At 36.4% G+C, this 14,779-nt stretch overlaps 1 protein-coding gene across 10 annotated transcripts in view; it reads right to left on the reverse strand.

The window, feature by feature from the left end:
• IFT81 (intraflagellar transport 81) overlaps positions 1 to 14,779 on the reverse strand; it is a 105,007-nt gene that overhangs the window by 39,568 nt on the left and 50,660 nt on the right. The window contains exon 12 of one of the 10 annotated variants that reach the window (XM_060121124.1): positions 11,724 to 11,871. The exons of the other annotated variants lie outside the window; for them this stretch is intronic. Coding sequence (XP_059977107.1) covers positions 11,857 to 11,871 — 15 coding nt within the window. The 3' untranslated portion in view covers positions 11,724 to 11,856. Of the gene's footprint in view, positions 1 to 11,723; positions 11,872 to 14,779 lie in introns of those variants that run through there. 10 annotated transcript variants of the gene reach the window in all.

Below are 14,779 nucleotides of genomic sequence, written 5' to 3' on the forward strand. Positions count from 1 at the left end.
AAAAAAAAACCTAGGAATAAACCTAACCAAGGAGGTGAAAGACCTATATGCTGAGAACTATAAAACATTGAAAAAGGAAACTGAAGATGATTCCAAAAATCAGAAAGGTATCCCAAGCTCTTGGATTGCAAGAATCAATATTGTTAAAATGGCCATACTACCCAAAGCAATCTACGGATTCAATGCGATCCCTATTAAATTACCCATGACATTTTTCACAGAACTAGAACAAATAATCCTAAAATTTATGTGGAACTACAAAGGATCCAGAATTGCCAAAGCAATCCTAAGGAAAAAGAACTAAACTGGTGGCATAACCCTCCCAGACTACAGACAATACTACAAAGCTACAGTAATCAAAACAGCATGGTATTGGCACAAAAAAAGACATATGGATCAGTAGAACAGAATAGAGTCCAGAAATAAATTCACACACCTATGGTCAATTAATCTTTAACAAAGGAGGCAAGAATATACAATGGAGAAGGGACAATCTCTTCAGGAAGTGGTGTTGGGAAAGCTGGAGAGCTGTATTACCCCAGCCCTCACACCATACACAAAAATAAACTCAAAATGGCTTAAAGACTTAAATATAAGACATGACACCGTAAAACTTCTAGAAGAGAACATAGGCAAAACATTCGCTGACGTAAACTGTAGCAATGTTTTCTTAGTTCAGTCTCCCAAGGCAAAAGAAGTAAAAGAAACAAATGGCACCTAATCAAACTTATAAGCTTTTGCACAGCAAAAGAAACCATAAACAAAATGAAAAGACAACCTATGGAATGGGAGAAAATATCTGCAAATGATGCAGCTGACAAGGGCTTAATTTCTAAAATATACAAACAGCTCATACAGCTCAATATTAAAAAACACAAAAATCCAATCACAAAATGGGCAGAAGACCTAAATAGACATTTCTCTAAGGAAGACATACAGATGGCCAACAGGCACATGAAAAGATGCTCAATATCGCTAATTATTAGAGAAATGCAAATCAAAACTACAATGAGGTATCACCTCACACCAGTTAGAATGGCCATCATCAAAAAGTCTACAAATAATAAATGCTGGAGAGGGTGTGGAGAAAAGGGAACCCTCCTACACTGTTGGTGGGAATGTAAATTGGTGCAGCCACTATGGAGAACAGTATGGAGGTTCCATAAAAAACTAAAAATAGAGTTACCATATGATCCAGCAATCCCACTCCTGGGTATATATCCAGAGGAAACTCTGATTCAAAAAGACACATGGGGCTTCCCTGGTGGCTCAGTGGTTGAGGGTCCGCCTGCCAGTGCAGGGGACACAGGTTCAAGCCCTGGTCCGGGAGGATCCCGCATGCCACGGGGCAGCTAGGACCGTGTGCCACAACTACTGAGCCTGTGCTCTAGAGCCCACAAGCCACAACTGCTGAGCCCGCGCACCTAGAGCCCGTGCTCCGCAACAGGAGAGGCCACCGCAGTGAGAGGCCCACACACCGCAACGAAGAGTAGCTCCCCTGCTCACTGCAGCTAGAGGGGGCCCACACACAGCAACGAAGACCCAATGCAGCCAAAAATAAATAAATAAAATTTAACAAAAAGACACATGCACCCCACTGTTCATAGCAGCAGTATTTACAATAGCCAAGACATGGACGCAACCTAAGCGTCCATCAACAGATTAATGGATAAAGAAGATGTGGTATATATACATGATGGAATATTACTCAGCCATAGAATGAAATACTATGAATACCAAAGAATGAAATACTACCATTTGCAGCAACATGGATGGACCTAGAGATTATCATACTAAGTGAAGTAAGTCAGACAGAGAAAGACAAATATCATATGATATCACTTACATGTGGAATGTAAAATATGATACAAATGAACTCATTTACAAACCAGAAACAGACTCGTAGACACAGAAAACAAACTTATGATTACTGAAGGGGAAGGGGGCATGGTAAATTAGGACTATGGAATTAACAGGTACACACCACTATATATAAAATAGATAACATGGATTTACTGTATAGCACAGGGAAATGTATTTAATATCTTGTAATAACCTATAATGGAAAAGAATCTGAAAAATATATACATAACTGAATCACTTTGCTGTACAACTGAAACTAACACTGAGACTAACAACTACACTTCAATTTAAAAAAAGAATAGAATATTCAATCATTGGACCCCTTACTTCATAATGCATAAAAATCAATTCCAACTGGATTACAGACTTATATGTGAAAGACAGAATGAAAACTCTAGAATATAGGAAAATATTACTATGATTATTGAGATAGTAAAGGATTTATTAAAACACACAAAAAGCACAAACTGAAAACAGATGTTGATAAACTTGACTTTGCTAAAATTGAGAACTTTTGTTCATCAAAATATATATTAAGATATTAAGAATATAAGTCACAAGTTGGGAGAATATATTTACAACACATTAATCCAATAAAGAATTTGTATCCAAAAATACATAAATTAAACCTACAAATCAATGAGAGAAAGGCAAATAATCCAACAGAAAAATGGATAAAATACTTGAATAGTCACTTCATAGAAAAGAAAATCCAAAATGGCCAATAAGCATATTAAAAGACGTTTGACCTCATCTGTAATCAAATTAGTAATGCAAATTAAAACCACAATAAGATAACATTGTAATACCCACCCAATTAGCAAAATTAAAAAGTCCTTCAATACTAAGTGTTGTTGAAGATGCGGAGGAAATAGCACACCTATACACCACTGACAGTGAGGGATACATAATTTAGGACAATAGATTGAAAGACAACTTGGCATACCTACTAAAGTTGACCTGTGTTCACCCCATGCCCCATCAACTCCACTCCCACAAACAGCAGGGTTTCTCACACTTAGCTACGGTGATGGACCAGTTTTTAAAAATTTCTAACCATTTGTGGACTGGATACTTTTATAAAATAACAAAAATGTCTATACAATATCAAATTACTATAAACGTTTCTAAATGCTTCCTCTTAATTTATATGGTTGTGGCTTAGTAACTTAACAGTTTGTAGACTAGAACTGGTCTTCAGACCACACTTTGAGAAGCACTGTTCCAGGGCAGTTCATCCTGAATGGGGTATGCTCCAGTATACTCATGTGGCACAGATATTATGGGTGTGCCAAGATGTGCAAGATACTATAAAGAACTCCAAAGCCAGTCATCCTCAGCTATAAGCAGCCTTATCCTTTTACCTCAGTATGCTAAACAATAACCATTTTCTTTAAGTGTCATATTGTGAAAAAAGGTAAGAAACGGAACACTACCCTGGAAAAACCCTTGCTCATAGTCACTGGGAGACATACATAAGAATATCGATACCATTTTACTTTTTTTTCCCATAAATTTATTTATTTTATTTATTTATTTTTGGCTGCGTTGGGTCTTCGTTGCTGCGCACGGGGTTTCTCTAGTTGCAGCAAGCGGGGGCTACTCTTCCTCGCAATGCATGGGCTTCTCATTGCTGTGGCTTCTCTTGTTGCAGAGCACGGGCTCTAGGCACGCGGGCTTCAGTGGTTGTGATGCGTGGGCTCAGTAGTTGGGGCTTGCGGGCTCTAGAGTGCAGGCTCAGTAGTTGTGGTGCATGGGCTTAGCTGCTCCACGGCATGTGGGCTCTTCCAGGACCAGGGCTCGAACCCGTGTCCCCTGCATTGGCAGGCAGATTCTTAACCACTGCGCCACCAGGGAAGCCCCCCGTTTTACTTTTTAAACTACATATTTGTATTAATCTAAACAATTATGATTAAAAGAACAATCCACCCCAAAAAAGCCCATCACCAACAAAAACCTAACAGCTGATAGACTTTATTTTGAATAGACTTAGGGTATTAAAAATTAAATTTACTCATAATTCTGTGTAATAATAACTTATCTGAGCAAAAATTCACAAATTTATAAATTAATCATTAAAGGTCCTAGGAGCAGTACAATAGGGTCACAGAAGCAGTTCAGAGAGTTGTTGAGACCAACGGGCTGTGTTGTCAGAGAAACATGATTTCAAATCCTGACCCCACCACTTAAAGTGACCTTGGGGAGGTTTCTAAATAAGATCTATAAAACGTACTAAAGTTCTATAAAAATTGAATAATGGATAATGATTAATAATATCTGTCATTTTGTTTGAACACAGGTAAAAAGTACCTAGAAAATGAGATAATTTACTGTTCCTTCTAAATACTAAGAAACAAGGAAATGTCAAGTAATTAGAACAAACAGAAGAGTAAAGGTCTAGGTGTGACACAATGCTCTTTAGAACTAAAACAGAACAATCACTACTGCAAGAAACTACAAAGCTACATACTCTGAGTACAACTATGTAAAATGTTTGTATGTATGTCTATGAACCAAGATTGGGAGAGAATGAAGAAATAAAAATAGCTGTTGTGTTGGGCAGGTAGGGTTATGAGTGAATTCTTTGAGATTTATTTCTTAAATATTTAAGTTAAAAAAATATTTTAAAGGAACTCTGGCATAGGAGATAAGCAATAAATCCTTGGAATATTAAGGAAAAAGTTTTCAATAGTGCACTATAGCAGGCCAATCAAGCAAATTTGTCATGAAAGTGAACTATAAAGATTGCCATTGTGCAGGAAGGCCCATTATAGCAGTTATTACTAATCATTTGGTCCAATACACATTTGTAATCTAAATTTGTCATTTATGAAAGAGCAGCCATCATTTTAGATGCTGAGATCAGTAAGATTAATGTTTTAATTACTTCTGACTTCAGAACCAATTTTACAGACTCAGCTCCTCTGTGATCAAAATGGTATTTGATAGATCTTCTTTCTCCTTTACCCATTTAATATGTTTTAGAACCTTTAATAGTAATGATCTAGGCAAGCTTTTTAAAAGGACAAGGCAGCTTATTTCCCTAAGTATGTAACCATTTACAAATGCTTTTCAAGCTTATCTGGAACTCAAAAGTATTACTGGATTCCAGATATCATTCTGGATATTTATGTGGAAACAAGAATCTCTGCTCCTGTTGCAAATTTCCAACTCAATATCTGGTGTGAAACTATTTTCACAGTAATTAGCTGTGAAGACTTTATACAATAAGTACTTTATATTGTCCAGAACCACAAAGAACCATTTTTTAAAAATACTATTCCCCCTTTTACAGGGAAGAAACCTATAGAGAAATTAATACAACTCATCAAAGTTCAGAAAGTTAGAAAAACTGGAATAGAATGAATACTTCTGTCCTCAAATCCTGTTAGTCCACTATTCATGCTATTTTCCACTTATTAACTAAATCACATCTTTGTCAGGTATTTCATCAAATGATTTTTAAGCACAGAAAACTACAGAAATAGGCCCAAGAGAGTTAGGTATGAAATGGATAACACCAACTGTTCAAGAGTAGAACGAATATGCCCAAATGGCCATAATTTTTTTTGCCCATTTGTCAGTGTTCCTATTTTGTCTGAATTCAGACTTGCAGAAAACCTGAAAAGGCCATCTTTTAAGTCATGCTTCATGTCATAAATCATTTGGACTCCCTGAAGTCTCGTCTCAGAGTTGCTATTTGTTTTAAGGCATGAAAAAATGTTTTAAAGCAACTTTTGTTTTCTGCTAAAATGTTAGTCTTTTCAAATCACCCATCATAACAAGTGCAATATATATAGACATACAAATACTACTCAAACCTTTTTCCAACCTGTTAGTACTATGTTTTCAACTTTAAATTAGAAAATCTCACCAAGCCAAGCATAAACAATGCAATTACCCACATATGGTAGTGGATAGTTAACTGCTGATTCTCTTGAGAGAGTCTATAATAAGCAATATGATATATGCTAGTAGAAATCTGTCTTAATAGAAACTTGTGGTACAGGAACATCCATCTGGGAAACACAGGTAATCATATCATCCAAGGTCTCCCTGCTTCTGTTATAAATCAAATCACCACCACACAGCTGTTACTATATCTCTAATGGGGATTTCAACTGCTGTCCAAGCAGTTAACTCTCAAAAAAATTTCTATGAAAAGTTTTCACGTTTTGGGTTAACATTGTGGGATTACCTAAACTGCATATATAACACCCTACTTCTATTACAGTGAATTGGGCCAAATTTATTTGATTCTGTTTTGTTCCATCTCCTGGGAAATTTTAGGGGCCTTAGGTCCTGCTATGAACTCTAAAGAGTGTAATGTGATTTGAAAGGCTCTAAAAATATCACAGGTTTGCCTGGGCTCACTTAGAAGGGTGGATGATTCAATTACAAGTGTCAAAATTTGATTCCTAATTTTTCAGAATCTGACAGCTGCAGCTAATCTTGCCAGGATCCCTTATCTTCATTGTGCTTCTCTTTGAAGTATTTAAAGAAGATTTCATAATCTTTGCAATTTAGCTCTAGGATTTCTGTCAGTAGCTGTAGAATGAATTGGTTGGCTCTTTCTTAAGCTGCTTATTCATATTATTTGATCAAGCACATTGTAAAAGTAGCCATTAACTGCAAAACAGCTGAGCTTCTTGTAAGGTTTGGGAAGAAAACACAACGAACTTTAAACCCGTACACCATAAACCAGGAGTGACCTTTCAATGCATGAAATGACAATGGAACCTTAACCAAAGGTTCATTTGTTGCTATAAAAAATTTCAGACTCAAAAGGCACGCATTCATTTCAATCACAGTTCTGAGAAGGGTACTAGCATGACATCATTGGGGCTAATTTTTTGTTTTGCTTTTCAAATAATTAATGCAGAGATTCAGAGGTACCAAGGTGATGAAAACGGTAAAGACCAGTAGCTATTCAGCACTACTACAAGAAGTAGAGCTTCTATTCTTTGCTCTTCCATAAGTGAGACAAAATCATTAGGCTCAGATTGTTGCCTATGAATGGGTAAAAATCATATTTACCATGTGCTGTGTTTTGTCACACAGAGGGTTTTCTTCCCTTTTTTCCCCCAGATTTATTGAGATAGAATTAACATACAATAAACTGCATGTATTTAAAGTACAAATTGTTGCTGTTGTTCCATGCTATGATAGCTTCATATTTTGGGACAGAATTTTAATATTAAGTGACCTTAGTTTTCCATAATTTGAAGTGTTATAAAAATGTTTACAAAGAAATATCTTGCTTTATGCAGGATTCAGTGTGAGAGGAGATAGAAAAACAGTGTTATAGCATAGTATAATAGTTAATGTTCATAATTATGACTCTGAGTTGTCAATAAAAGGTTGCTGTGATCAGTATGATTTTAAGATAACAGAAAGAGCTGAAGTAGCATGTCTCCCACGAATCATACCATGTTACTATTTTCCCAGCTCACACCCCATAACCCTGAAATGTATTCCCATACCACTCTGTTAATGTGTGTTCTAACATACAGCTCACTTAAGATCACTTGTTAAATTTCTGACTCCCCTAAGAAACCATTAAGCTCTGTGATGGCAGGATCATATCTCTTTCTCACCACCATTTACTTAATAGTTGGCATGTAAAAGACACTTGGTAAATGTGTAGAAAACCTGAATAGAACTGTATAATCTAATCTAGATATATAATTTTTCATTAGAAAATTGATAACATTTAAAATGTCTTGGTACTTCAGTTGATAAGGAAAAATTATTTATATGTAAGTCTTCCTCCTAACCATAATTGTTTATTTTATTGTATAAAGTTATTTTTAAATACCTAATCAGAAACATAAATTTGCCATGTAATACAGTAGCCCCCACTTATCATAGCATGGAACAACAGAAAAAACTTGTACTTTAAATATATGCAGTTTATTGTATGTTAATTATATCTCAATAAGGCTGTTTGGAAAAAACAGGGAAGAAAACCCTCTGTGTGACAAAACACAGCGTATACAAAGCTAAGAGACAAATGACAGACTAGAAGAAAACAATTACCCAGATTAATCCAGAATATAGGTAAAAATATGAGAAACAGATAAGGAAAAACATTCAATTAGTACAAAAATGTGAGCGTACTTTGTGCCACTGAACTGTACAGTTAAATATGGTTAAAATAGTATGTTTTATATTATGTGACTTGTACCACAAAAAAAATTTAAAAAAAGAAAATACATTCAATCCATTAGAAAAAAATGAGGAAAGACAATAAAAGGGCAAATGACAGAAGAAATACAAGTGACCAAACATGTATGTGGACAGATGTTCAATCTTAATCAAGAAAAACGAAAATTAAAATGAAATACTGTCAGAATGATAAAAAAATAAAGGACTGAGGATCAAGTGCTGTTTTAAATAACAGAGGAAACAGATGCTCTTGTACGCCCTTGGATGGAATAAAGAAATTGTACATACATTCTATAGAACACAATGTAGCAATTAAAAATTTTAAAGTACATGATAATAATTATTATTATAACTGTAGGTAGCATTTATGAAGTGCTTCCTATAAGCCAGCCACTGTTGTATACTGCTAAGTTGTATTAACTCATTTAGCCCTCACAACCACCATATGAGGTGAGTACTGTTATTATCTCCACTTTATAGATAAGGAAACTGAGGCACAGAGCAGTTAGGTAACTGCTGTAATTAACTGTTAGGTTGAACATCTAATAGGTGGCAGAGGTGAGATCTGCACATAGGTGTTCTGGCTTCAGAGCTGATCCTCTTAACCTCTAGAGAATAGCCTCTTCATTTACTGACATGGAAAAATCTCTAAGACGTGTTATTAAAAGCAAGTTGCACAATACACACGGTATAATACCATTCATATTTTTTAAAACTCACAAAACGGTATTATCTGTATCTGTATCTATCTCCAGAGAAAGGACTGAAAGGGTTTACAAAACTGGTGGCAGCGGTTTCTCTTTGGAAAAGGGTCTAAGGGACTGGGAATGGGGATAGGAGGTAATCAATAGGGACTTTTGTTTTATGTGTATTGTTTGCTTTTCAGACCATGAAAATGTATTCAGATATTACTTGTATAATCTGATTTTTAAAATATTATTCTATTTTATTTTATTATTATTATTTTTTATACCCTGGAATAAATCCTACTTGATCATGGTGTGTGATTCTTTTAATGTATTGTTGAATTCAGTTTGATTTGGGGATGGAAAAAGGTATTCCATGCAAATGGAAACAAAAAGTAAGCTGAGGTAGTAATATTAATATCAGACGCAATAGATTTTAAAACAAAGACTACAGCAAGAGATGAAGAAGGACATTACATAATAGTAAAGGGGGCTTCCCTGGTGGCGCAGTGGTTAAGAATCCGCCTGCCAATGCAGGGGACACGGGTTCAAGCCCTGGTCCAGGAAGATCCCACATGCCACAGAGCAACTAAGCCCGTGCACCACAACTGCTAAGCCTGCGCCCTAGAGCCCGCGAGCCACAACTACTGAGCCCACATGCCACAACTACTGAAGCCTGTGCACCTACAGCCTGTGCTCCACAACAAGAGAAGCCACCGCAATGAGAAGCCCGTGCACCGCAACGAACAGTAGCCCCCTCTTGCCGCAAGTAGAGAAAGCCTGCGTGTAGCAATGAAGACCCAACGCAGCCAAAAATAAATAAATAAATATTTAAAAAAAAAATAGTAAAGGGATCAATCCAACAAGGAGATATAACAATCATAGATGCATTCAAGATAGGAGCACCTAAATACGCAAAGCTAATATTAACAAACATAAAGGGAGAAACTGACAGTAACACAATAACAGTAGGGGACTTTAATACCCACCTAAATCAATAGACAGTTCATCTAGACAGAAAATCAATAAGGAAACACTGGCCTTAATGACACATGAGACCAGATGAATTTAATAGATCCAGAAAGAACATTCCATCCAAAAACAATAATAATACTAATCCATCTGTATCAGGGGTCCCCAAGACCATTCCCAGGTTCAATGATTTGCTAGGAGAACTCACAGGACTCAGCATAAAGTCATATTCTTGGCTATGTTTTATTACAGTGAAAAGGTACAAAGCAAAACCAGCAAAAGGAAAAGGCACATGGGGTGAAGTCAGGAGGAAACCAGGGGCAAGCTTCCAAGAGTCTTCTCCCTTAATTCCTCCAACAGCGAGTTGTAACAATACGTGTGAAAGGCTGCCAACCAGGGAAGCTCATTAGAGACTCAGCGCCCAGGGTTTTTACTAGGGGCTGGTCACATAGGCATACTCTGCCTAGCCCATACCAAAATTCCAGACTCCAAGAAGGAAAGCAGGTGTTCAACATAAACCACACTCTGTACATACAGTTTAGGCACGTGAGCCATTCTTATCAAGGAATGGTGGGAATTCTAAAATCCAAGCTCCCAGATACCAGCCAAGGGCCAATCCTGCAAGCAAGTTTTTCTAAGAATAGCAGTTTCAGGCTTGCTATGTTAACTCTTTTCTGCACACCATCCTTTCCATAATCCTTGTGATATTAAAATGCAGTTCTATTATGTCTTTCTTTAGTGTTTTGTTCTCAGCTAATTCATAATTAATTCTGTGAATGTTTCCAGACTTTTCATTTGTTTTAGTCACCTTCATCTAGACTCTGGCTTGACTATGTCTTTCTTAAAACATGAAGCCAAAAACGTAAAATAATATTCCAGGCATAATTTCACATAAATGGGATATTATATTTTTATTAATAGAGTATAATTTAAAAAAAAATTTTTTTTTTTTTGGCCAAGCCACGCAGCTTATGGGATTTTAGTTCCCCGACCAGGGATTGAACCCTGGGCCCCCGCAGTGAGAGCGTCAAGTCCTAACCACTGGAGTGCCATGGAATTCCCAACATTTTGTTTTTTAAAGCTGCATTATTATTGGATGATTTCTGAGCATCAGATAAAACTCAGATTCTATGACATTATTATTTATAATCCCATTAATGACACTTTGTTTGCTTAAGCACAATGTTTTTAACTACCAAGATGATTTTGAATCACAATTCTATCATCTCAGATTGACTATTCCTTCTAGCTTCCTGTCATGTCATGTGAAAATTATTAAGGGTTCTGGAGCCAGACTACTGCAATTCACATCATGGTACCACTAATTACTAGCAATGTGACCTTGGATAAGTTAGCATAAGTCCTCTGTGTGCCGTAGTTTCCTTATTTGTAAAAACTAGTAATAATAATCATATCTATCTCATATACCTCAATGAAATAAATGAGATAATGTACATAATAAACCTATTATGCTATCTGGCACGTTGTAATTACATAATAAACATTACTTATTATAATTAATCTAAGTTATTGATAAGAATAATAAATAGGTCAGGATCAAAGTTCCATAGCATTTTCGGGTGATTCCTCTCAGAGATGAAGGCAGTCAAAATTCTTTGAGAATATCAATTCCATGAGACTTATACTTTATTATGTATTTAAATACAATATAGAAAACTTCATGATATAAAGGAGAGTTAGATATTATTATAAATTTTCAGTTATGTCAGAAACTGTAGTCTCTAAACTTAACCTTTTTATCACCTACCAAACACTTGTTTGAAGAGAAAGAAATCAAGATAGACTAGACTGGCAAGAAAATCTCCATCACTAAGAAGATAATTTCAACTGTTTGAGAAATTCCTACCTATGTCAGAAGTCTGGCAGAATAAGATTTTGCTGTGCTTATTCCTGTATATTGACTACAAGGCAATACAATGAAAATACAGTGTTAAAGTGATAACCAAAGTATAAGAAAAGCAAGAAGTATTTTTAGACTCTTCATCTTTTTTAATAAGAAAAATCAAGGGAACACAAATGAAAACATCTAGTAAGAACAAATGCCCGTAGCACTTGTCATCTGCAATCAGAAGAGCTAAAATTCTTAGACAAAATATAACATCTGGAATATTGACTTTAATGGCAGTAGGAAGCATCAAAATGTACTTCAAAATGCACACCTCTAAAGAGAAAACGACAAAGGAATATAAATTACTATATGTATAGTATTCGTTACATTTATCCTTACACAGTCACATTCCTAAATTTTTCCAAGAAAAGATTAATCAAACATCTATATATGGATAATCAAGGAATGAAGTTTCTAGCAAGTTTCTAGCAAGCTTTTGTTTCCAGTTAATGACTGTCTACAATGTGGTCCTATTTAGAGTCAAATATGAATCTTAAAATTAACTCATTCTAATAGTGTCTTGAAGAATAGCTCAGCATTCACTTAGGAGCACAGCTGCTGAGGCATTCAGATTTGGATTCAAATCCTTGCTCTGCAACTCACTGTGTGACTTCAGGCAAGTTACTTAAATTTCTCTAAGCCTATTTCCTCAATAATAAAATGGAGATAATATTTACCTCATAGGCTTTTTGAGAGGATGAATTAGCATATGTTGTATGTGTGTTTTATTGTAGTTAAATATACTTAATGTAAAACTTACCATTTTAACTATTTTTAAGTGTACAGTTCTGTGGCATTAAATGCATTCACAGCACCAGCAACTTGTGCAACCAGCACCAAGGATATGTTTTTGTTTTTATTTTATTTATTTTATTTTTATTTTTTTTGCAGTACGCGGGCCTCTCACTGTTGTGGCCTCTCCCGCTGCGGAGCACAGGCTCCAGACGCACAGGCCCCGGACACGCAGGCTCAGCCGCCATGGCTCACGGGCCTAGCTGCTCCGCGGCATGTGGGATCTTCCCGGCCCGGGGCACAAACCCGCGTCCCCTGCATCGGCAGGTGGACTCTCAACCACTGCGCCACCAAGGAAGCCCTGTTTTTATTTTTATTTTTTAGGTAAGAAGCAGATTTACTTAGAAACACACTCCAGAGTGTGGGTCATCTCAGAAGGTGAGAAAGGCCAAGGATATGGGTTTTTAAAAAAATAAATTTATTTATCGTATTTATTTATTTTTGGCTGCGTTGGGTCTTCATTGCTGTGTGCAGGCTTTCTCTAGTTGTGGTGAGCGGGGGCTACTCTTTGTTGCGGTGTGCGGGCTTCTCATTGTGGTGGCTTCTCTTGTTGCAGAGCATGGGCACTAGGCGTGTGGGCTCAGTAGTTGTGGCTAACAGGCTCTAGAGCGCAGCCTCAGTAGTTGCAGCGCACGGGCTTAGGTGCTCCACGGCATGTGGGATCTTCCTGGACCAGGGCTCGAACCCGTGTCCCCTGCATTGACAGACAGATTCTTAACCACTGCGCCACCAGGGAAGCCCCAAGGATATGTTTTTAAAGTGCTCAAGATTGAGCACACAGGTATTGCTTGGTGAATGGCAGCTAAAATGACTCAGTGCTATCTCATCACATCTTGAATCTGTGCAGTTTATTTTATCTCTATTTCATATTTATTTCTACTGAATTGCTCCCAATCTGGAAAATACTAATATCAATTTTTAAGCTGTAAACTGTATTACTTACTTTCAAATTCTTCATCCAGGTAAATAAATACATAAAAATATTAAGAGCTAATACTTATTGAGCACTTAGTATGTGCCTGGTGCTATTCTAAGCACTTAACAGGTATTAACTCATTTAATCCACACAATAATAATTCTAGGCGGTATATACTAATAACTGCCACATTTTACATGTGAATACAAAGAGGTTAAGGAACCTGGCCAAAGTCACCCAGCTAATTGGCTGACAAAGCCAGGATCTGCACTCAAACCAAGTTCTAGAGACCACGCTCTTAGTTATTCCACTATCCTGCTTCTCCCACATGCAGTAACATGGGGCCCACAGGAATGATTACTTTCAGATGCCAGATGTTATATGTTGACTTAACCTCTGAATTTCTCAGAAGCTTGGACATCCATTATTTCATGTGTTCTTCCTAACGACAATGAAGAGCAACTTCTCCCATTTTACAGATGGAGAAGTCATTTTCCTTAAGGTCAATAGGAACATGTGAGAGAGACCTGGATCCTGCTTGGCCACTTATTAGTTGTGTAAATCTTTACTTTTCCTGAGTTTCAACTAATTGTAAAATGGAAATAACAATAATATCTCTTATAAGAAGAAGAGAATATATGTTTGCCAATCATCTAGCAGAGAGCCTTATATAAAAATTGCTCAATAAAGGTTACCCCTCCCTTTCCTCATTCTCCTATTTGTGACTCCGGGCATAATATTCTTTTCAAACACCGTGCTACCATTTCTTGATACCCTCTCACCAACTGCATTAACAGATTGGTGGTAAAGAACATGATTTTTTGGTAATTACCATGTGATACCAAATGAAACCTTAGTGAAGTCCAGCTATATTATATAATTTTAAGTATAACAAACTTTCTCCCTTTTGTCCATATGGTCTACCACTTTATCAGAGTAGAAAACAAAATTGGTCTACCAAGATTTGTTCTTTATAAAATTGGGCTTAATGTTCCCCAATACCTTCTGTTCTTTTAGGTGACCGCCAAATGATTTACTTGATTTGTTCTAGTTTCTGACCAAACATTGTTTAAAAATTAAGTTGACCTCATCATATCCAAAGTTATCTTTTTCCCCTTTAAAAAAATGTGTCTTTTTCTGTCATCAGATACTTTTCCTATTCACCATAATTTGTCAAAGATAAAAGCTAATAGCTTGGCACTAGATTCTTTTCCGTCACATTTGCAGAGAGAGGATATCTAATACTGAATTATAAGCACTATTCATGCCAAATATGGCCATAGCAATTGGTATTTCTGGTCAAATGGGCAGCATTTTCCTAAGAAAAAATTAAAATGCTAGGAGATAGCATGTTCTCTTACAAAGCGAAACTGCTGCATAATTAATACTTTTTTCCTGGATAGCAAGGATATTATCACAAAGCACACTCTGTTGGCTTCCAAGTATCATTTAAAATACTCCCATGTCTTAAAG

Source organism: Lagenorhynchus albirostris, chromosome 14 (assembly GCF_949774975.1).
Source record: "Lagenorhynchus albirostris chromosome 14, mLagAlb1.1, whole genome shotgun sequence".
NCBI classification, from domain to species: Eukaryota; Metazoa; Chordata; class Mammalia; order Artiodactyla; family Delphinidae; genus Lagenorhynchus; species Lagenorhynchus albirostris.